The sequence below is a fragment of the Vigna umbellata genome, chromosome 9, assembly GCF_029865625.1.
Source record: "Vigna umbellata cultivar VRB3 chromosome 9, Vumbellata_1.0, whole genome shotgun sequence".
NCBI classification, from domain to species: domain Eukaryota; kingdom Viridiplantae; phylum Streptophyta; class Magnoliopsida; order Fabales; family Fabaceae; genus Vigna; species Vigna umbellata.
Window position 1 is genome coordinate 41496310 of NC_142173.1, and position 26109 is coordinate 41522418.

The 26109-nt window shown below is 33.7% G+C and overlaps 1 protein-coding gene across 1 annotated transcript; it reads right to left on the minus strand.

Moving 5' to 3' along the window:
- Nucleotides 1–23956: 23956 nt before the first annotated feature.
- LOC124829100 (F-box/kelch-repeat protein At1g23390-like) lies at nt 23957–25660 on the minus strand. The gene has a single exon (XM_047302565.2). It carries the CDS (start codon nt 25506–25508, stop codon nt 24408–24410), a length of 1101 nt encoding a protein of 366 aa, XP_047158521.1. The 5' UTR covers nt 25509–25660; the 3' UTR covers nt 23957–24407.
- Nucleotides 25661–26109: the final 449 nt, after the last annotated feature.

The following is a 26109-nucleotide window of genomic DNA, read 5'->3' on the forward strand; positions in this document are numbered from 1 at the left end:
TTGTTGGTCTTGCGGGCTACTATAGGCGTTTCATTGAAGGGTTTTCCAAGATAGTAGCACCGTTGACGCAGCTTACGAGGAAAGATCACCCTTTTGCTTGGACGGATTTGTGTGAAGAACGCTTCCAAGAGCTGAAGAATAAGTTGACAAGCGCTCCAGTTTTAGTGATTCCGGACACTGCCAAACCGTTTGAAGTTTACTGTGATGCATCTCACCAAGGTTTGGGGTGCGTTCTCATGCAAGAGAAGAAGGCAGTGGCGTATGCTTCTCGGCAATTGAAGATACATGAGAAGAATTATCCAACGCATGATTTGGAGCTGGCAGCGGTTGTGTTTGCATTGAAGATTTGGAGGCATTATCTATACGGATCCACTTTCCAAGTCTTCAGTGATCACAAGAGCCTCAAATATTTATTTGACCAGAAGGAGTTGAACATGAGGCAGAGGCGTTGGCTGGAATTCCTAAAAGATTATGATTTTGAGTTGCTTTATCATCCTGGTAAAGCAAACGTAGTGGCAGACGCATTAAGCAGGAAGGCAGTGCATGTCTCGTTAATGATGGTGAAGGAGCTGCACTTAGTGGAGAGTTTCAGAGATCTAAGGTTGCAGTATGAGTTAGAACCGAACAGCATCAAGTGCTGCAACCTTAGGATATCAAGCAATGTGTTTGATCGTATATGGACGAAGCAACGTGAAGATGAAAACTTGGTGAAAATCTTTGATGCACTTGGTACAGACAAGGCTAAAGAATTTAATGCTGGAACGGATGGTATGTTACGTTACCTTGGTAGAACGTGCATTCCCAATGATGGAGAGCTGAAGCGGATTATACTGGAGGAAGCACATCATAGCCGTCTTAGCATACATCCCGGTATGACTAAGATGTACCAAGATCTTAGGCGTTCGTTCTGGTGGCCTGGAATGAAGAGTGATGTTGCACGATTTGTAGCATCTTGCTTGACTTGCCAACGTGCCAAGGCTGAACACCAACGTCCAGGAGGTCTGCTTCAACCACTGGAAATTCCTGAATGGAAGTGGGACAGCATTTCCATGGATTTTGTGACCCATCTACCACGGACAGTTAGGAACCATGACTCAATTTGGGTGATTGTGGATAGGTTGACAAAGAGCGCACACTTCTTGGCAGTGAATCTGAAGATGTCCATGACCAATTTGGCCAAGTTGTATATTAATGAGATTGTTCGTCTACATGGAGTGCCTTCAAGCATAGTTTCTGACCGAGACACGAGATTCACATCTCGTTTTTGGCAATCATTACAAGCCGAGTTGGGGAGCAAGCTGCAGATGAGTTCAGCATATCATCCTCAAACGGATGGCCAATCTGAACGTACAATCCAGACGCTAGAAGACCTACTGAGGACGTGCGTCCTAGATCACTTAGGCGCATGGGATGAGGTGCTGCCTCTTGTGGAATTCACATATAACAACAGCTTTCAAGCTAGCATTGGGATGGCGCCGTTTGAAGCTCTCTATGGGAGGAAGTGCAGAACGCCACTTTGCTGGTTTCAGGATGGAGAGAACGTGCTAACTGGACCTGAGCTCATCCAGCAAACTACTGATAAAGTGAAGTTGATCCAGGAGAGACTGAAAACGTCCTTGAGCAGACAGAAATCCTATGCGGATAGGAGAAGGAGACCACTGGAGTTCGCTGCAGGTGATCATGTGTTTTTGAGACTGAATCCAATCACTGGAGTGGGAAGAGTATTACGTCCAAAGAAGTTGTCTCCCAAGTTCATAGGGCCGTATCAAATATTGAAGAAGATTGGACCAGTAGCCTATGAACTTGCGTTGCCTCCTCAATTATCAAATCTACATCCAGTTTTCCATGTGTCTCAGCTTAGGAAATACATATCTAATCCTTCTCATATCTTGGAGCTGGAAAACATCCAACTGCGTCAAGACAGAACATTGGAGCTGCAACCAGTCCGCATTGAAGATGAACGCACCAAACTGCATAAAGGAAAAGACCTTCGTCTAGTGAAGGTGGTGTGGGATGCTAAGACTGGAGATTCAACGTGGGAAGTAGAGAGTGCAATGAAGGAATTATATCCACACTTATTTGCTTGTAATTTATAAATTTTCGAGGACGAAAATTTTTGTAGTTAGGGAGAATGTAAGACCCTATATAATTAAACAATGATAATTCTGTGTTAAACCAGATTAGTGCACTATAATTCTGAGTTGATTTAATCCTACTTCAAATCTGCTAAATCTCTTCCTGCAATGCACTGAAATCAAGCTCCACCATTCTCTGGAAACTGCACCACGTCACACACACTCAGTGCATTAAAAACGCACCAATCTGTGCATGCACACACGCCAAGTGTCACGGGAGAGAATTCCAAGCAGGGTTTGGTGTGCAAGTGGCAGACTATGAAACGCTCTCTTGTTTGATGTGGAATCCACTCAAAATTCTGAGTTTTGAGAAAACTCTTTCACTCACACTCACACTTCGTCTTCCTCAGAAAACCAAACCTTTCATCTTCTCCAACTTCTCACTAAGAACTTTTATCTTCTCTCTACCATTACTCACTTCCTTCAACTCCAATCCGTTTTCTGAAACCATAGGAACATTCACGGGCCAGCAAGCTCCATTTTGATCCGAACCTCTTTTGATTCTGTAACTGGTAAGCTCCAAACCACAATCTAATCTTAAAATTTCTAGGAACACTGTATCAGTTGCATGCAAGGATAAAAATCTGAGTTTCTGAGAACTCTCATCTTCTCTCTAAAATTACTCATTCATCATCTCCTCAAATTCTGTTTCAGATACTGTAAACACTGTCACTGCACCGTGAACATCAACTTGATTCGAACAGAATTGAGAACTGAACTGGTAAGTTCTCATTCTGCATAATTGTCCATTGAGTTCATGCTAATCAAAATTCTGGTTGCATGAATGAGTTATAGGTTTGATCTTTATGTTATTTTGGTATTTTAGATTTAGTGAAAGTCGTGGAGTGAATTCATTTGGGTAGAGAACTGTGAGTGATCAAGATAAACCTTAAACAATTGGAATTTCACTGCAGTAACAGGTAAGGGAAGCCTATAATTTTAATTTATACTGTATGTGTTATGATCTGATGTGCATGTATTAAATGTATGATGTTCGAGCTGTGTAAATGACCACAGTTATGAAATCTGGTTTTCTGATAATGTGATTGATCTGCATGTTGGTTTGGAATGTATGAAAATTATGAGGTTGAGCTGTTAAGAATGGTTTATGATATCTGATATGAATTCTAGTTTGGATGGGTCTGTCATGAACTGATACGGCTTGGATGAATGATATTTGATGTTGGATTTGATTTGATTACATGTTGAATTGATGATGCATGAACTGAATATGGTTATTGGATACTTGGAATGAATTAGATGTTGAAAACTGTATGATAACATGTTGGAAGTGAATTAAATCTGAAATGAAAGTATAAAGTTAGAAAAATTGAAATCTGGGAAAAATTCTACTAAGTGTGAAAAATCTGAATTTCTGATCATTCTCTGTTGCTAAAAGGACGTTCGTCACTGGACGGTCTTAGACCGTTCGGTGTTTGGTTAGCATGACTTAGATTGGAATTCATTCATTTGGAATGAATTCTGCTCAAGAACGAGCGTCCCCCAATTGGGTGAATGAGCTTTCGATCTGCTCAGTACAGCTAAGTATTTAAAACTTTATAAAGAAGTGACGTTCGGCCTTAAGTCGAGCGTCCGTACTTATTGACGCTCGTCCTCATGATTGAGCGTTCGTTCTTATTGTTGTTCGACCTTATGTCGAACGTGCATTCTAAGAGAGCGTTCGTCCTTATATTGAACGTTCGTCCAAGTTGACGTTCGGTCTTATATCGAAACGTTCGTCCTAGATAACGCTTGGGTTTTACCAGCGTTCGTTCTGATTGTGCTCGGTCATTTACCTGGCGTTCGTTCAAAGCAGGGTTCGGTTTTATAATTGAACGCTCGTCCTTACCATTGAACTCTGAGCGAACGTAACTGGCGTTCGTCCAAATTGCTAATTAACGTTCGTTTTTCTGGCAGTGCTGTTTTCTGAAATCAAATTATATTGACTGTTTATCTAAACAATGTCTTACTGGTGTTATCCTTTGGATTCTACCTGGACTCGTTACATTCAAAATCTTTCTAAGTATCATTCATGTCTTTTAAAGATCAGTATTTTCAAATTATAAATTTTAAAGAGTATTAGGTGAGTTCCTTGGTTCTTTTCTCTTGTTCAGAAACAAGGATGCAGAGTACTGTAACATGTAAATTTCTATTTATTAAATGATGAACTTTCGTGAAATTAAGAGAGTGGAATACAGAATGGAAATATGGATTCAGTGAACTGTTTAATATGGTGAATTATATGTGGAATGAATTATTGGAAATGAATTATGATGAGCGTTCCAAGGAGGAACGTCTCTAATATGATTGATTGTTGATTTTTGTAAAGTATGACTGTGGGCATGCTAAGCTGGCTTGGTCCATCCTGATATTCCGTGATACACCTCTTCAAGTAGAAGGGGGTAGTCATGCGTGGGAATGGCAGGAGGTCCTTAGTCCATAAGTTAACATGGGCGACGTAAGAACGGACTTACCTCGAGTGGCAGCTGTTTGGTGTTACCCAGTTACTACACCACTCGGGTGCAAGGACGCCTGTAGCTACACGGTTCATACAGTCCGGACAGTCTGTCTATTATATAAGTATCTGTATGATTGTTAATTGATGAGCTTGCATGATGTATGTGTGGATTTAAATATAAATGTATGTGTTGATTGTATAAATTAAATATTATAAGCTTACCCTTGCGTTTCCATTGTGTTGTCTATTGTCCATGTATAATCCGTGTTGTCAAAATGCAATGATCATCCGTTGTGGATGTGAGCAGATGGTGGTGTATCCCTTGAGCAAGTGTTGGACGAAGAAAAGGTGGAGGATGCTAACCTTGTGGAGGTTGAAGTAAAATCGGAGCAGTAGGATTAGATTAGTAGTAGAGGTTATGTTTTCTGTACTGAGTTTTGGAAGTTCTGTATATAATTCTGCAGAATTTTGTATGCAGATCTGTTTTATGTATTTTGGTGGATTTCTGAACACTGTAAACTCTGCTGTAAGTTACTGAACAGTACTGTTTATTTATATAAGTGCTGTATTCTTTTGGCGCAGCGGTTATTTGTGTAAAGACTGTTTAATGTTGCTGTTAATTGTGATTAATTCTGAATTATAGTGATTACTATATTTTGGGATGTTACACAAAATAGAAAAAACTAGTAGATAATCAAATTGAAAAAGGTTTGTAAGAAAAAGTCTTTCATATTGTCTATAAAATTAAAATAATATTACCTATTTGATCATAAAGTTTTGCTATTTATAGTTCTTGTGAGTTCTCCAAATTTCTTCCTAATAAGTCTAGGGTTGAGTTGGATCCCTCTTAATGGACCGTTGCAATTATTGGCCCATCACAATTATAATTATTATTAGTTTAACATTTAAGAACTATGGTGTGGATAAAATTTTAGAATTTAATTAATGAGATTCATTCATCTTCAATCTTCAATAAAAGAAAAAAGGAGTTCCCGTCAAACAAAAGGCAAATCTCAAATGTCGGAACTCAATCATTGAATCATCACGTGGACCCCACCTCCATCATTTCCATCATTCCCTTCACTTAACTCATCTATACAAATTTCCAATTGCCTCAATATATATAATTTTCTTCCTCTAAATACTTAAGTAACTTTTCATATTTTTAATTAATGGGTAATTATTCAGATAAGTGGCGTTTAGATTTCAGATTTCTTTAAATCAAAATATATTCTTCACTAATTAAACTAAAAGCTTACGATTTCTCAGCCCCTCTTGTAGATGAATGTTAAATGCAACGTAACATAATTTTATTCTCAATATTATGCAAGTTCCATTAGGCAGCTTCCAATAAAATTATTTTACTTTAAAATAAAAATGTTGAAAAGCAAAAGTTGAGTGCAAAGATAGGAAAAATAATATAGAAAAAGTAGAAATGGGAGGAAAGTTTGGGTTTAGATTAGGGTTATCTCTTCATGATTAGGGGTAGTAAAAAGGGAGGGACAAAGAACCTGCCCTTCTTGCCCATGGTTTCACTCTGGCCCATTGCTACCCCAATTTGATTCCTCACACTCTTAGGTTTTCATTTTTTTTATTATTTTCTTAAAAAAAAAGTTTTATTTTTTCAATTTACTTTGTAAAACTTTGATGATCATTGTTTTGGGTACATGATTTGTTGAACATAAAAGTTATGAAAGGAAGAGAGAGTTTGGTGCTTGATTGCAGAGCTACTCCCACAAGAAAATGTTGATTTGGTACTTTTTTCACAAGTTGTGGGCAATTATAGGAGGCTGAGAACAATGGTGGAAGAGCATCACATTGACTCTTGTTCAATAGAATGAACTTCAAAAAGCACTTTTCAAGCTTTTTCAAAAAGAAATTAGGAACCGTACTTTTCTACAAGTACACTTTATAAAAGTTTCTTTATTTCATTTTTGTTTTCAAGTTATTTACAACGTAATTGAGGACGGGACAGTATGCCATAAAATAAGGAATATTATTATTCAAATACATTATTAATTCAGTTTTAAATTTCGTATAAATTTTACTACTTTTTTAATTGAATTTTGGTTCAAATTTTTAATTTATTAAATTTTTTAGATTTTTTATTTTTTAATTAAGTATTTCTCATTTTTTTACTAATTAGTTGGTATGATTGTTGTACTTTTTTTCTCGTCTTATTTTTTTTCACTTATTAAGAAACGTAAGTTATATAATTAGTACTTATAGAGATTTTCATACAACATATAAATATACATTTATTTATGTGATTTATGTTATGTGTTTGTTATTATGCATGTATACTAATTTTTTTTATTAAATATAAAGTTGGATACTTAATAATTTTACTTTGTATAATGTAACATCCCAAAAATACAGCCAGAAACTATATAATTAGAATAATCACGTTTCATAATAATTCAGTACAGTTTTTCAACTAAAAGAACGAACGCGCAAGGACGCACGTCCTTACAGTAGAGTTACAAATTAAAGCCGCACATAAGCGGAAACTGACCGAACGATTTACACAAGAAAATACCGAACGGTCGAACATAACCAAAATAAAAGCATAAGGTGGTCGAACGACCACTCTATCAAACACCTACACTACTAGCCGAACGTTTCACTGTTCGTCTTCACCTCAACTTCTACCAAATTCTCTTCTTCCAGCGCATCTTCCAGCCCCTCGTCTCCCTCTGCTCACATCCACACGGATGATCATTGCAACGACAGGACGAACGTACAAAACAAGACAACACAAGGAATACGCAGGGTAAGCTTATGTAATTTAATTCACACATCAACATATAATTTAAACATTTCAACAACACAAGTATAGTTCAACATATATATATATATATATAATGATACGAAAACTATCACTAGACGGACCGTCCGGACTGTATGAATCTGTGTAGCTACAGGCGTTCTTGCACCCGGGTGATGTAGTAACTAGGATACACTCAACAGCTGTCACCCGAGGTTAGCCCTATCCAAAGTACCCCTAAGGACTAGGACCTCCTGCCGTTCCCACACATGACCTACCCCCTCTACGTGAGGACGAGTACTCACGGAACATCAGGATGAACTGCCAGCATTAGCATAACCACAATCATACTTTACCAAATCCCAATATTTAATACATGAGTCATTCCTCCCTGGAACGCTCGTTCAAAAACCACAACCGTTTATTCATCTCATATATTGTTCATCCTTTATAATTTTCCACTTTATTATCAATTTCATCATCAGTTACAAGGACATAAAATAACGAACGTTCAGCCCTCTTCAGAACGAGGACGAACGATAAGGAAGAGATCGATGATTCTCCCGTTCAGAACAGAATAAGACGAAGAGAGTTACTTTTGGATTTACGAAATGAACCGAGTAGACAAGTGCAATATGTGACGAACGGTATCTACCACGTGAGTTAGTTAAATGAACTGACTCTCTTGAGTTCAACCAATACTTAAGGAATAATTCAAGTATGGAGGCCTTAGGCCGGATCCAATGCAAGAAGAATAATCAAGATGTTAAGGAATTATATTCAGAATAGTTCACATACGGAAATCCAATGCCAGTAAATGACTGAACATGGTAAAGGAAAATATTACTGAAGTTGGACGAACGCTATTTCGAGAAGCTTGATAATTAAAGACAAGTATGAGTGTTCAGTATAAGATCGAACACTAATTAGTACGGACGCTAGGTGTAAGACCGAGCGCCACTTATTACGAGCGCTAGGTATAAGACCGAGCACTACTAGTCTTTAAGTATGAGGGTATATATATATATATGTATCACTGTATTTCGGATATCAGGGTACAACTATGCTGAGTCGAACGCTCAAACATAGTATTTTAACACAAGGACGCTCGTCCTCAACTAAAGTTTTATCCAGATGAAGGAATCGACATTTCAACTATGTTACAAGGGAAAACCGAACGGTCAATGACCGTTCAGTAACGAACGTATATTATCATGGGAATAGTTTTTTTCAAATCCATTTACATTTCAGTTCTTTTCTCATCATACAACTTCATAATTCCATCCGTTCATATTATGATACATTTCATATTCCTCATCATGCATTATTCTCATCAAACATCATGCATTATTCTCATGCAGTCAAATAATCGAACGTTCATACAAAACACATCATACGAATTAAATCAAATAAGCTTCCCTTACCTCTAGTGTGAACGAACGTCCTACAGACCGCAACTCGGTTTTGTCAAACTAAGATTCTTTCTACCCTCAACGCTCAACCAAACTCTTCAAACTAAAACAATTTACAAAAAACCAAGATTGGTTCAGATAAGGTGACTTCATGCAACCAGAGCTAGGCTTGCATGTTCATACGGACGAATAGCTAAAGACGAGAAACTTACCAGTTTCAGAATCCAGAACTGTTCGGTTTAAGTAGAAGCTTGGGACGCCGAAAATGCTCCTACGGTGCCTGAATGATGATCGGAGAAGAGGAAGGGTGAGTTTTCTTAGAGAGAAGATAGGGTTTCTAGAGAGAAGAAGGAGGAAGATGGAAGATCAGATTTTGGAAAGAGAGTGCATGCAGAGGAGAGTGGAGTGTTTTTCTAAAAATCCAAGTTTTGCTCCACAGTCGAGAACGAACGTCCCCTCTTCAGTCGACACCTGTTTTCCACTAACTGATTTCTGGTCTCCTTCGCTTGACACCTGGCGTTCGTCATCTGAGTATCAAGCTCCCCTTTTGACATGTGAATTCCACTAACAACACGTGCTTGGATTTTACTGGTTCCTGACTTTTGATTTTTGCTGGGTCTGACATATAATAATGTTATTTATTGATTTAACTAAAGTCGGATAACTTGAAAATTGACATGTACTTACTTTAAGTTATTTTCATGCTACATGTTTTATCATAAGTATGTGTTTATTAGTTACGTTAAATTGATGATAATTTTAGTTGTAATTAATATAAAAAAATCATTTTGCTTCTATGTATTGATATAATCAGTAGACAAATATTATTAAGTTATGTTTAATGAATATAATGATGAGCTTGAGTTTATAAAGTTCTAACACATTTTTGAAAGAATACATATGTGACAAATGAGAGATTGTAATATTTTTTTTATTACATATATATTATTTAAATGTGTTTGGGTAAAATAGTTAAAATTATAAAGTTGTTTGTTATATAAGAGTATGATTATCGTGAAAGGTTACTGTGTAGATATCATAAAGTAATATTCTAATTTGACGAGACATTGAATTAGAATTGTTAAAATCTAGAATGTGACTGGAAATACTTATAGAATGAGTTACAATCTCCATATACAGAGAAGATACGTATTATATTAGAGTTTTATTTTCTCGTCATTTCCATAAAAAACAACAAAAGAGGTGCCCAAAACCCTCTACATATTATTATATACTCACAGTTAATCTCATCATCAACATTATTTTTAATGACAAATTCAAATGTATTTTTACATTTTTCTTCATCATGAATTAAATTATGTGTTTATTAAAATATTAATATATAAGTTGAATTCTATGGGTAAAAGTATGTGATTAAAGATCATTATTATTTCTTAAAAAATCTCTTCAAGAATAACATAATATTTACTTTAGTTTTAATTTTATAATATACAATACCATTGTGTATTTCATATAATCAACTTTATTTTAAAAAAAATTATATGAGTTGTGTCATAACCATTAAAATCCACTCAAGGTTCGTCTTAGTGGATTACATGTGTCAAGAAGGGTGTCCGGCACTCAGATGGTGGAAGACAGGTGTTAGCAACTGAGTGGATGTTGGAAGGAAAACTCTGATTTTCAGAATTTCACGCCACTCTCTGCATGCACCCTTCTTCCCCAAATTTCTGAAAAACTCCATTATTTCCTCCTTCTCTCTACATCTCCTTCATCTTCTCTCTAAGAAAGCCTCACCGTTTCTTCCTCCGATCATCACTCAGGCACCATTTCCACTCCTCCGGTGTCAAGAGCTTCAGTTTGAGCCGATCGGATTGTGAAGCTGAGTTGGTGAGTTCCTTCTCTTCTTAGAACGTTTGTTTTCTGACACATGCAAGCCAAGTTCTGGTTGCATGAGTTTATCATCTCATTCTGAGCACATTTCTGGCATTTTGTTTGGTTTAGTTTCATAAAGCGTGACCTGTAGGATTCTAAGATTTCTAGTGGTGAGCTATTCTATGCAAGCTGTGAGCGTTCGGTCACGTTAGAGGTAAGGGAAGCTTATATAATTTGATTTGTATGTTTGTTTGGATTGTATGTATGTTCGTTGAGTTGCTGAATTAATATGAAATATGATTGTTGCTATGTTTTGACTGTATGAAGTATGGAAATTTACTATGATATGGATGTATGAAATTATGAAGATAAATGTTGAGAAATGAATTGAGATAAATAATTCTAAGTATGAAATTCCCTATGGTAATGTATGTTCGTTACTGAATGGTCTTTGACCGTTCGGTTTTTCTCGGAGACTCGTTTAGAACTGGAATCTTTCATTTAGAAGGAATTCCTGTTGAGGACCGAGCGTCTTCGTCTAGTACAATTTGTGTACAGGCGTTCCGCCAAGGATATTCTTTCCTTGGCATTCTGATATAAATTTAAGTATATCTATATGTAGTAGTATGTTCGTTCGTTCTTGAACATTAGTTAAATGATATCTTATATCTACCAAGCGCTCGTACGATTTAGTGCTAGGTCTTTCACCAAGCGATTGTACTATTTAATCCTAGGTCTTTCATCAAGCGCTCGTACGATTTAGTGCTAGGTCTTTTACCAAGCGATCATACTATTTAATCCTAGGTCTTTCATCAAGCGCTCGTACGATTTAGTGTTAGGTCTTTCACCAAGCGATCGTACTATTTAATCCTAGGTCTTTCATCAAGCGCTCCTACGATTTAGTGCTAAGTCTTTCACCAAGCGCTCATACTATTTAGTGTTGGGTCTTACACCAAGCGCTCGTTCTCTTTTTCGTAATCTCTTGATAATAAGAGCGTTCGTCCAAACTCAATAGTGTTCACTCTCTACCGTGATCGATCTTTGACTGACATTCGATTTTTCTTGATGTTAAACTCATAAATAAGCTAAGTATTTATAGTGTTCGGTTCCTTCATATGATTCTTTTAAGTACTATCCTTTGAATGTCTTGCAGTGTATGTCTCCATTAGTTTCGGTCTAGAGTCTTAGTACTCGACCTAGGCTTTACGATGTTTAGTCTAAACACTCATGAGTCAGTTCATTAAACTGACTCACTTTGTAATTAACGTTCGATTCTTTTAGTCTTGAGAAATATTATTGTAATCGGTCTCTTTCCAACCCCGATATTTACTCTCTCGGTTTTGATCCGTTTTGGAACTGGAAACCTCTCAGCCTCACTACAAGTGTTCGGTCTTGTTCGGGGTGGAAGATGTACGTTCGGTATTTTGTATCCTGAGGGATCTTCGTTCAAATTGAGGTTTAATAATGAAAGATAATGAAGTATGTTATGGATGAAACGTATGTGATTTTGAAAGAGTATTCCGGGTAGGAATATCTCATGAATGAATATTGGAATTGGTAAAGTATGAATGGTGGGAATGGCAGGAGGTCCTAGTCTTTATGGTTAATTTGGACAGATAGGACTAACCTCGGGTGGCAGCTGTTGAGGGTATCCCAGTTACTACATCACCCGGGTGCATGAACGTCGTAGCTACACAAAGTTCATACAGTCTGGAGTCTTAGGCTTTGCATGTATAAGTGAATGAACTAGCTCGTTTATTTTGAATTGTGTGAAATATATGCTGATACATGAATTAAATTACATAAGCTTACCCTATGTTTCCTGTCATGTCTGTTTTGTACGTTCGTTTGTCTTTCTATTGCAATGATCATCCATGTGGATGTGAGCAGAAGGAGACGAGCTGCTGGAAGAAGCGCTGCTGGAAGAAGCACTGGAAGAAGATAATTTAGTTGAGGTAGAAGTTAAGACCGAACAGTAGAACCGTTCGGTCAGTATATTAGTTTAGTTGTAAGATGATCGTTCGATCATCTTTTCTCTTTTCTTTTGTCTGACCGTTCGATGTTGGCCTTCTGTAAACCATTCGGTCGAGATTGCTTATTCTGTACAGTTTTAACTTTCCTTTCATTCTGTAAGGCCGTTCGACCGCAAGCGTACGTTGTCTATTTTTGTAAGACTGATCTATAATATTATTAGATGTAATTATTCTATTATATAGTTTTATACTGTATTTTTGAGATGTTACAAGTTGTTTCCATTAACGAGACTATACGTTAATTGTAAATTAAAGAATGGTATTCACAAAATTGAAAAAAAAAAACTACGTGAATATTTATTTTCGTAAAGAGTTTTTCTTAATGTTTATAAAAACATGTCACATTCGTACTAATTTTTTATTTTATTAGTATTTTAATACATTTAATGTATAAGATAAATATTTTTTTTGATATAATTTAATTTAAATAAATATTTTAATGTATAAAATATTTATAATTAAAATTGAAAAAAAGTACTTGCATACTATATCATCTAATTATAAAATATCATATTTTTTATTTAATAATCATCATCCTAAAAAGGAGACCTAATTGATATTGCGAAGTAATGTGTTCTTAATTATCGATCCTTTTAATACAAACATTGACATCCAATTAAAAAAAAATCAGATCAAAAGGAGTTGCCACTAACCAAAAATCATCAAAATGTTGTTGAAAAGTAAACCCTAAAATTGAATTGATTTAAGATTAAGATGATTTTGAGATTTATAACATAAAAAGAAAAAGTGAAATGGTAAAATATTTTTTGTAGAAAAATAAAAAGTGTGGAAGACATCTTTATGAAATGGAGGGTAGAGGTTTTGCATCATTGGTACTCTTACTGACTCCATTGGCCTACCAATGTCCAACTCTATCAAATTATTGAGCAATTCCAACATAAAGTAACCCAAAACACTACTTTTCCAGACACAACAACACCACAATATATATATATATATATATATATATATATATATATTATATATATATATACTTTAAAACTTTAGGGTTGAAACTTTCAGCCAAAATAATTCACAAAGGCTGATCTTAATTATGTCATTTTATTCAAACACCACCACCTACTCAATTCTAATCACAATCATCATTAGACATCACAAGTATTTAGCTGCTGCTGATTTACAAGTTCTAGATTTCAACTTAAATTTTAAGTTGTTCTATGACATCTTTAAACATTAAACCAAACACTTGTATTGTGTACGGAAGAGATTGTATGCTAAAGCGTAATTAATATCATATGTTATCATTCTCATTAGAAGAAACATTAGAGATATTAGATTCTCATCGGAAGAAATGTTAGGGATATTAGACAATCGAGATCTTTAATTCATCAAATATATTTTTTAAGGTTAAATATCTTTAAGGTTTTGGGTTTGTGTTTGGATAAGCATACATAATAGATAAATATGAATTTTTGAATTATGTGTGAAGTATATGAAAGATGAGTTGGTGGTAGGAAAAAGAAGAAAACATATCTGGAAATTGATTCGAGCATAGTGTGAGGATGGTGGAATAACATAATTACAAAGCATCAATGTGTTAGAGTAATAGTAGATTAGGGATATTATTAATGATGAAATTCCTTTGGATGGTGATAAGCATAATTTTTTAGCATTGGGTTTGAGTGGTGGTGGTGGGGCCAAATATGAAGTCATGAAATGAAATTTGTGGTCCAAAGGGATCAGATATGAACAGCTTTGGCATTAGTTCCCATTCCATAATAATCTGTGATGCAACCATTCAAACATCTCATTCTCTCTTTCAATTTGGTTTTACCATCTTTTATTTATTTCATTCTTTAACCTAAATTCGTCACTCTTTGCTCCATTTTGTTTTTCAGACCTATTTGATCGTGATGCTTACCCCATTGTCTTTGACCTTTCTCTCTTCCTTTCTTCAACTCTTCAACACCGCACAACAATCCACTAACCACCCCACCACTACCTCACAACACACACATTTCTTCTTTCTTCCTTTTTAGATCTTCTTATTCCTTTCTAACCTCTCTACCATACACACACTTCTTTAATCTTTAATTTTCCCGTTACTTTCAACATCTCATCATTCCATAATTTATATTCTTTTATAGAAAATAGTCAAATTTATTAATAAATAGACTTTAAACTTAATTTAACCTCACAAAATCAGTTTATAAGATAAAATTTGTCCACATTTATATATTATGAAATTGTCTATCTTATCGATGTAGAATTTTCAACACACCTCCCTCACGTCAAGATATATACATCTCAAACATGAGAGACACTAATGGATAGTCTGATAACGAATGAAACAATATACCTGATAAACAACAAATATCCTGATAGCGGGTGTCGAACAAACAAGAAATCTCGCTAGAATATGTCTTAGCGCATGACTCTAATATCATGTTAAGAAATAAACTTTAAGCCTAATTTAACTTCACAAAATTAACTTGTAAAGTAAAATTTGTATCCACTTATATATTTTAAATTATCCTTATTTCTAATCGATGTGAGACGTCCAACAAATCTCATATTTATTTTTGTTAGGCTACTTTTAACATACTGTACCAAGCCAAATTAGTGAGAAAGAGCATTATAATCATTTTATTATTATTGAGAAAGGGCATTGTAGTCATTTTATTATTATTGTGAGGGTGCAGTTACTAATTACGGGGTTCCCTTCAAGTTTGCCTTTTGTAGTTGTAGACATGGTGAAGGACATTTTTTTTCAATCTGCATCCCCGTTTATTTATATAAGCATAAATATGGAATTTTAAAAAATATGGAAGTGCATGAAGAAATGCTCTAAACACAAACTAACTTATAAGTGAAACTAATTATAAAAGTCTAATTTAAATCTGGATTTTTTGATTAAACAAATAAATAAGATTGCATTGCATGTTCAAAGTTGTCTTGGAAGACATTCTTTTATAGAAAAGAAATATCTACTTCAGATAAAAAATTTTACAGCGCTTTGATCTTTTTTATTTGTTTGAATGTCATTTTTAAGAATTTCTTTTAATAGCTGATAATCTTGTCAATGAATGTTTTGTTGGTACATGATTCAGTTTTTTCGAAGTCAAATCATGTAGAAAAACAAAGAACAAAGCACTTACAGAATAAACTTACCTTTTCTCTTTGATCGGCGAAATTAAATTAATTTATTTTTCAAGGAAACGATTTGAGTATTTATTCTAAAAATATATACATTTTTTTTTTCTAAATAAGTACTCGGTAATATTGAACTAGATTAAAGAAAACAAGATCAATTTATACATGTGAAATGAAGTTCAAGCTTCAGGAAAACTTGATATTCTAGGTACTTTCTTCTTCCTTTTTGTTGATTAGGCTTAATTTCAAAATAAACAAAAAGAGCATTTGTTTAATTTAAACTCCGAATTTAAAATCCTGGATTTTTATTTATCACGTGTTCTAACCCATTCGTCACATTTCAACGAAGCAAAAATGTAATAAGATTTTTTTTCTTAACTTTTATAATTAAAAGGGTGTACAAAGATTTGAATAGGATGAATATAAAATAAAAATAACCATTTGAAAATGGGTTGTTTCTTCCTGCAACTCCATATTTTCTTTCTGCAACCCCATAGCCTAAAGGAAATGAACCCTTCTGACCACAATGAAGGTGAAGCTATGTGCTTCTGTCATGAGGAGAAGGGGCTTATGTTAGGGTATAAGGGTTATTTTGTGTTAGGGTTTTTTTATTTTTTTAATTAAGAGTAATTTAGTAAAATGAGAGTGCATAAAGCAATTATGGAGGTGCGGGAAGAAATAGCCTGGAAAATCCACTTTACTTTTTCTTTAAAATAGCTTTTTAATTGAAGCTCTGTACTTACCAAAAAGGCCTTCAACAACAGAACAATCACTGGGTTACTTATTGGGCCCCAAACTAATGGATTCTCTGCTTGTGACCTTCGGGCCTCAACCATTCACGTGTCATCAGTAATAATGAATTCCTCTGGAATTCTTATTTTAGTTTAAGATAAACATTTATTTCGTATATTAAGATTATAATCATAATTAAAAATCACTTTTATACTATAAAATTATATTTTATATTTATAATTAACTATTACAGTTCAATTATAAGATTATTTTAAAATTGCCAGCTTTTCTTTTAAAAAAAACTGTTAGAAGTTGATATAAAAAATATAGATTGTAAAAAAAATAAATTTAAAAATATCACATAAATAGAGAGTAATTTGAAATGATAGCAACATGAATACTAATTACTATGCATATTATTTTTGAGAAAAAAAAATTAAAAATATGTTGAGATATTTGTTTAAGAATTTATATTTTTCATAGATATAACGAAAACATATAGCATATAAAAGATTGCAAATTTCATGTTATTAAAAAGATTTCTTAAAATTGAGTTAAACTCAAATTTCTTTTTTCAAAAGTATTGAATGTTCCACTTCTCATCCAATCAATACTACATAAATATATTTTCCATTTATAAAAGTAGTTGGAACTTGCTTCCATTGACATATAAGATATTTTCTCATTTATTATTTTTAAGAAAAGTGATAGTGACTAAAATCTCATCTTACCTATTAGTCTACATCCATTGAAAATAAAATAAACAAAATAGAAAATTAGTTTAATTTAAACAAAATTGTGTAAACTAAACTATAATCAAAAAGACCAATTCTTTTTAATAATTCTTTTACTTTTTATATAAATTATTTGTAAAATAAAATGTTCAAAATACTCATTATAAAATTTCAGAGAAACTGGCATGTTATTGTATTTTACTTCCTTTTCAATTCATGTATGATATGTACTATATTCCGTCCCTGAGTTAAAAGTTGCCAGAAAAAGAAAATTTTATTTAGGAGAATATCTGAGCCAATAATATAATAAAAAAATTATATATATGAAACATTCTATTTTTTTTCTAAAAATGACCAATTAATTTTTTTTAATATATATCTTATAAAAAAAAGTTTGCCGAAAATATAATGCAATGGAAAGTACACGAAGTTTGACTTGCAGGTTGACTTGGGATTACCCGTACGTTGGTTTAGTCTTTTCATGTTTACTTTCATAACAGGGTGGTTCACCAAGTCGAGTCATTGAGTTCGAAAAGACAGCTATAACAATTAAAAATATAAAATATAACATTATTAATATTTTATAATCGAATTATTTCATTCTAATATAGAAATAAGTTAAAATAAATAAATTACTCGCATATTGATCTATTATTTACTTGTACACTGAAAAAAACAAATATCATTCACGCATTTTAATACTATATTTTTTCTAACTTTATCAAATTATTATTATTATTGGTTGAAAATGCCTTAATATAAATAAAAATCGCACCTTCTTATTGGAATTTGTACTATAAAACTAAATTTGCCATTGATAAAGTTCAAAGGTGGTTAGTATTTGTTTTTTTTCTTCTAATTTTTTAATTAGCTACAACAGATTATATAAGTTTAGAAGAATCTTTTTATATCAATTAAAAAAATTATATCAATTTTTGTATAAATATAAAAACAAAGAATAAAAAATATTTGGTTTTTATACTTCTAAAACAAATATAAAAAAAATCTCACTTTTATATTAATTATTTATAAAATAAGTATAATATACAAATGATTTTCTTTATGTTATTTTCAAAATAAGTATAAAAAAGATACCTAAAAAATTGATAGAAAACCTATTTTGCATTAGTGTATTGTTAGGACAAAAGCTTGCAAAATTAATTTTAGTTAAATTAATTTTTGAGCAAAGTGATTTATTTTAGAAGTAAATTTATTCTAAAATAAAAATGACTTTTTTATCATTTGTGGAATTTTTTGAGACAGAATAATGTTATGAAACATAAATTTTAGTTTAGGGTTTGAACTAAGGCAAAAATAGTTGAAAGTGTTCCCATTTTCTTTGAATTGGACCAAAAAACCTTGGCATTGGATTTCCATGGAAGAGGTAACATTGATTTTCCCTTTCCTAAGAATTCTCTTCCCTTTGGACACATTGAAAAAACTTGTGTGGATGTGATTTGGTAACCTAAAGATAAGACCTTTAGCCAATCAACATAAAACTATGTGGTCCTCCCTAGTAGACAAATTCAACTAGAATTTGTATACACCCCTTTTTTGTAAATTAAACCATTGATTAATATTTCACACAAAAAGTATTTTATATTAAATAATTAAACAAAAATTTATGTAAAAAATAGCTATTTATTTTCTATTAACAAGTTAAAGAATATTGAAGAGAATAAATGATGTTAGAGTTAATAAAAGATTAGAGATAAAAAGAAAAAAGAATTAAACAGGTAGTAAAATAAATGTTGTTAATAAAAATTAATTAAAAATATTTAAGTATATACAATACTTAAAATTTAATTAGATCTAATTGTTAAAAAGTTTACTTATGTAAATTTTGTTAGTTTCTTTCTGTTATTTAAATAAACGTTATAAGGAAAGAACGTGAAAACAAGAAGAGTGAGAAATTCACTTATCCGGTAAGAAAATTTATACTGTCGCTAAATTAAATTTTATTACATGCATGTAATAGATTAATTATTTGTAAGAATACTAATTTTAAAAATATTAATGGTAAATAAACAATTTCGAAAATAGTGTATGGGAAAATAACTTGTTGTTTGATTTTCTTTTTCTCGTTCTCTTTTTTTAGTAGCAGGGTCGACAAAAGCAAAAGTAGAAAGAAAAATAATAGAGAACGAAATGATGGCCTCACAATGGAATCATATGAAAGGAGTGAAAGATAATAAAAAATAAGAATTTATATAAAAGTAATTTTAAAAAGGGCAACACACACACACACACACATATATATATATATATATATATATATATATATATATATATATATATATATAAAATTAAACTTTTAATTATTCAATGTTTTTATATAGAATTTAATTTTTTAAATTTGTAATATTTTTTAATTTTTTTATGGATTGAGATATTTTTCATCTTTACTCCAAAGAAAACGTGTGACTTAACAAATAACATAATAAAAAAAAATTTTAATCTCATTTAAATTTGATTTTAAAATTTATAATTTTTTTTAAATATTTATCAAGTATTGATGAGTATAAACTTCCATATACTTTTTAAATAAATATATTTGATAGATAAGACATATTTTTTGTAATGAGTCCAAGTAAATATTACTTGTATCCAATTTATTTTTATCTTTATGTTAAGGATGTCAAAAGTAAGTTAATCCAACTAACATGAGTTGGCTTAAAAATAAGTGAATTTAATTCGATTTATTTTGTTTTTAGAAATTTTTTTCTTGAAGTAAAAACTGAAACCCCCTAAGCATCTTATATACCAATTAATGTACTTGGATGAATTTTGTAACATCCCATAAAATACAGTAATAAACCATATATCATAGAAAATCACATATATTAATATATCAATTCAGTTTTACAACTAAAGAAGTAGAGCTCGATAATGGCCGAACGGCCTTGAATCCACTGATACGAATATTACAGGCGTTCAATAAACATAGATGACCGAAAAGTTTACAAAATATAATTACCGAACGGTCAAAGTAAGCAAAAGAAGAGGTTCGATCTAATACAGTATATTAACACGACTAAACTAAACATTTTAACCGAACGCACTACTGTTCGGCCTTCACTTCTACCTCCACTAGGTTCTCTTCAGCCAGGATTCTTTCCTCAAGCGTTTCTTCCAATAATGCATCTCCCTCTGCTCACATCCACACGGATGATCATTGCAAGGACAAGACGAACGTACAGATACAAGACAACACAATGAAAACGAAAGGGTAAGCTTATTGAATTTAATTCAAGTAAAACATACATTTCATAACATATCAATCAGATCAATAATTCATCACATATACTTTAATCCATTCATTAACTCAATTAATTCCTGATACTAGACTGACCGTCCGGACTATATGAATTCTGTGTAACTACGACGTTCGTGCACCCAGGTGGAATAGCTGGAATTCTCATCAGCTGTCACCCGAGGTTAGTCTGTTCCGTCCAAGTTACATTTATGGACTAGGACCTCCTGCCATTTCTACACATGACATACTCCTCTCTACTTGAGAACGAGCACTCACGGAATATCAGGATGAACCGCCAACTAAGCTTGCCACATTCATACTTTACAAATTTCAACTTTCATCCAAGAGTCATTCCTCCCTAGAACGCTCGTTCAAAATCCACAACCATAATTTCATTTTTTATACCGTTCGCACATTATAGTTTTCCACATTAATATCAATTCAATCTTTCGTTCCACTTTCAAAAATGACGAGCGTTCAGCCCTATTCAAAATGAGGACGAACGTTAAGTCGATACAGAGGAATCCTCGTTTCTGAACAGAAGGAAACGAACACATTTCCAATGACGGACGTTGTGACCACTTGAATCAGTTAAATGAACTGATTCTAGAACAATTCAAATGATACTTAGAATAATTTAAGTACAATAACTATAGATCGAATCCAAATGGATAGAGACACCGCAAGGTGTTTAGATACTTATACAGAGTACGATTTAATCAACGAGACTAACCGCCAGTCAATGACCGAACGCGGTAATGAATATTTATTGAAGTTTCGGACGAATGCTATTTCTCTCGTTTGGCAATTAAAGGAAAGAACGAGCGTTCGGTATAAGACCGAGCGCCACTCATAACGTACGCTTTGGGTCGAGACCCATCGCTGATTCAAAATTATAGAAAGAGGGATTTATATATGGCGAGATGGTAAAGTTATGTTTTTAACAGAATGACTAAGTGTCCGAATGTATACTTTCAAGCTTCTCAAATTCTCACACAACACTCAGGATATCTACGTTTGGCCGAACGCTCAAACGTAAGACTAATATAAGAGGGCGTTCGTCCTCAGCTGGAATCCTTTCCGAATGAAAGAATTCTCTTTCAAATAAAATCTACTACTAATACCGAACGGTAAAAGACCGTTCAATGACGAACGTTCATTATCATAAGAATTTCATAATCAAAGTTTCATTTATATTAAACACATTTCCCAGCATATACTTTCAATTATTCATCTCATCATACATTTCATATTTCAGTTTATTCACGTCATAGCACAGTTCATCATTTTCATACATCAACTCATGATCATATTCATATACCAAAAATTAATTATCACAAATTCATACTTAATACAATACACAGAACGTACATACAGTACAGTGCAACCATAGGAATTAAATTTAATAAGCTTCCCTTACTTGGATCAGTGGTGAACGTTCTAAGAGTAGGAATTTCGGTGGTCCGTCTACAGTTCTCTACCCCAATGGTTTCTTACTTCTTCCACTCAGGCTAACCATAACCAAAATACAAAAAGATTTAGATAATATCACTGCATGCAACCAAGTCTTGGTTTTGCATGTCACCCATGAACGAACGTTTTGAAAAGAAGACTTACCAGCTTCAGATTCTGAATCTGTTCGGTCCAAACTGCTGTCTACGGATCCAGGAGCACTTCTATGGCGTCTGATCGGAGAAAGGAGAAGATAAATGATGAGTTTCAGTAGAAAGAAGGAGGAAGAGGGTTCTAGAGAGAAGGAGGAGGAATTGAAATCTGAGTTTTGGGAGGGAGAAGGTGCGCGCAGGAGAGTGGAAAGGTTTTTTAGAAAAAAAACAGTTTTGTTCAATTCCCCTTCCAAACGGACGAGCGTCTCCCCTGTCGACACCTGCACCCCCACTACTAACTTCAGAAGCTTCTATTTTGACAAGTGGCGTGCATGCATGGAACGTGTAGTGGGTTTTTAATGCCTCTGAGCAATGATGTGAGTGCATTTATGAGAGCTACCAGGTGACTCAGCAGTGTATTTACTGTGACGTGACAAATTTGAATAAAAAAAAGGTTGTTGTGAAGGAAAATGTGAAGAAACGTAAAAAAAAATGTTTTGAACTGGATCATAACTAACACTGTTATCATTTGCTCCTCATATTTCATTAACCTTTGTCTGTTGTCTATACCATGGATTTTATAACACTAAGTTTCATATTATCATAAACTTATTTTTGACGAAAGAGACAACAAAAAGAATGGAAATTAGAGTTCTTCTGAAATTAAAAGATAACTTATTTAAAATTTAAGTGAGCTATGAATAACTCATCGTATATAATCTAACTGAAAGTCGTACAATTCATGAATTAAATGAACATAATCCAATTTAACTCATAATCAACAAAAACATTAATTTGAACCCGTAACAATTCTAAACTATCTTAATACATCTACCGTTTATGAGCAAATGAGTGTAATATTTATTTATTTATACTAAAAAAATTGTTATCAATATTAAATGGTCCAATTGAAATAGGGATTATTAAATTTGAGAAATGAATATTTGACTTGTGGTTGGTGATGATGTGAAATGGAGTTGGAAAGTTCATGTGAAGTTAGATTAACATTATTGAGTTTAAAATGCTTGATTTTATTATTTATTCTATTTTATTTAAAATTTCATAAAAAAATTATTCAATTGGTAAAAAATAACTTTAGCGAAATTTAGATTTATTTTTATGTTCGAATAATGATATCATGACACTCTTTTATATTTATATGATTAAAATATAACGGTAATAATTTGTCAATGTGCATCGTAAAACAGTCATACACTGAGATTTATTTACAAAGATAAAAACAGTTAACTTTCATTTTATTTCTTAGAAGCAGTAAGATAGCGATATTATCATTAAAAAAGATTAAGTGGACTTAAAGTTAATATTTAAGTCCAAATATTATCCATTTGTATTGATCTAAAGATAAAAATTCGTTATCAATACCAATCTAAAATAAGAGAGTTGAAGAAACATTAATTTTGAAAAAGAATATTTTATTGTTTTTCTAAAGTTGGATATGAATGGATTTAAGTTATATATATCTGTCTTTAAATGCTAAATGTGGTATGTGGACATTAATTCATGCATCCTTATATGTGTTGTGAGTGTAGGACCGCAATAAACAATGATGCAGGTGATAGCATAAGCATAAAAAGTAATCAAGAGACTTATTATATTGTTTATAAAATGTGTAAATTCTGTAAATATTTTTTATGAATTATAATTTCAATGTTTTATAATTATACCGATTTGAATTGACAGTTAAAATATTGAAATATTGAGATTATTACTAAGATTATAGTAAATTTAAAATATCGTTTCTTTTTCAACAGATTAATCATTGAAATGACTAAAAGCAGTTACAGAAGCACGCTTGATAATAATAAAAGCAGTACAGAAAATATGAAGAAAGTAGAAACTTTTGAGAAATAAAAAACGTAGAAAACACATTCTCTTATTATGAAGAAACCTGAAAGAGCTTTTCTTCAACTCATTCCTTAACCACTAAAGTCGAAACTCTAGTGGTTGGAGAAGAATCGAGGGAACAATGCAAAAAAAAAAGGAATTAAAGGATAATCTCTCATTGTAGGGAGGGAAAAATAACTTACAATAGAGATAAGACCTCCCACAAAGTACAAACAGACATCTTAATTACACTTTCATCATTCTTATCCATTTCCACTATGGTTTTTCAGATATCTCACTCAGATTCAGCTTTATCATTTTCTTATAACTTTTTTGCCACTGAAAAGCCAATAACAAATTGACAGACTTGTCTGCCAACAAAAAAAACGAAAATGACATTCCCATTCCAAAATCCCAATACCTTAATCTTTTTCTTAAAACAAAATACCACAACTTATTATAGTAACAAAGTTTTTCAACCTATTCACATGTGTTTCAAGCAAAATGTAAGTGTTCCTGACATCACCGCACGCTGCAGATCCTCCATGCAAACATCGCCGCCGCAAACCACCATTCTCGCGCCGTGGTTCACGGCAACATTCCGTACACTTCTCCACTCGCACCCAACACCGTTCACTACCTCACACACCACCAATTCCTCCGTAACGGAAGTGTTCCTTACGTAAACAAAGTCCCCAATCCACGTCACCTCCATCGAACCTAACTCTGAACCACCCATCACCTTCCAAACCATCTCTTTCGGCATCTCACCCACTTCCACCATCCCGGACCCTAATCCCCCCCTAACCTCCCACAGCTTCACGCTTCTCACGTTCCCAAATCCCCCCACCAAGCCCGCCACCATCAATCGCTCCCCTATTTTTCCGGTGACGCAGTGAAAAACACTCTCATCAGGTCTCAAATCAAACGGCCCCTCCCATTTTTTCGTCACAGTGTCGAACGAGTACGTCACGCCGGAGTGTTTCTCCGTCAAGTGCATAACCTCTCCGGTGATGGCTACCGAAAGCCACGACGATGCCGTGGAATCCTTCAGCAGCGCCGGCATGGATGGGCACGTCTCCCAGGCGCGGCTCTCCACGTCGTACATCTCCACCGCGAGCGGATCGTCCTCGAACTCGCACGCGCCGCCGGCCACCACCACGCGCGAGCCCACACGAGCCACGATGGGGTCAGTGCGCCACACTCGCGGTGATGGCGCGTGGTGCCAATGGAGGTGCAGCGCGTCGAGGGAGAAGGCGAACTCGGCGGGGGTGAGCGTGTAGAGTAACGAGGAGTGAGAGGAGCGCACCGGGGAGGAGTGAGGACACGTGTGGTTTTTTATCTCGAGCCACACGTGGGAGCGAGGGTCGTAACCGTGCAGCTTTGTCACGTGCGCGTCGCGTGGCCTCTGGGTGAGGACGATGAGCCATGGCTTAATGGGGCGGAGATGTGCGAGAGAGGAGGAAACCGCACGCTTCCATGAGTTTGACACGTGACAGGCTGGGACAAGGTCGATGAGTGGCACGTGAGATAATATTGCCTCTAGGATATCACCGTGGATGGGTACTTCTTCTGCAGCTGCCATTACTAATTAGCACAGAAAATAATTTTAAGGCGTGTTTGTCTGTTAGTTTATGTGTTTCTCTGCATTTCAGTTTTTTCTCTGTGAGGGAGAAATGGCTATGGAGGAGTTTATATAGTGATTGGAAAAAGATAATGGAAGACTAAAATTCTGAGTATCCAATGGCGGTGTGCCACCTCATTAGATTGTCAGATTGTGTATTGGTGAACGATAATGACGTCTGTCACATACTAAGAGCCAAAAATGGAAAATAATTAAACTTAAAGGGATAAAATTGGATAAATGATTTAATATAAATGCTTCAAATTTTAAAAATAGGCAAATCATACACATTTATAAAATAACAAAAAAAATTATATATATACTTCATTTTCTTTATTCTCTTACGATGAAATAATAAACTCTGTCTATAATTTTTAATCATAATTAGTACAAATTAAATATTTACGGATATAATGACTATATGTACTTCATAAAATAAATGTTATTTACTGTAATAACCTTGATATAATAACTTTTCTCTTTTACGTAATATATTATTTTCATTTATTGTAAACTCAAATATTGATTTGATGTCACTTATTTGAGATAAATTAGGAATGGA

Coding starts and splice junctions, on each gene's coding strand:
- LOC124829100 (XM_047302565.2), bottom strand. CDS start 25,508: ATGGCAGCTGCAGAAGAAGTACCCATCCACGGTGATATCCTAGAGGCA.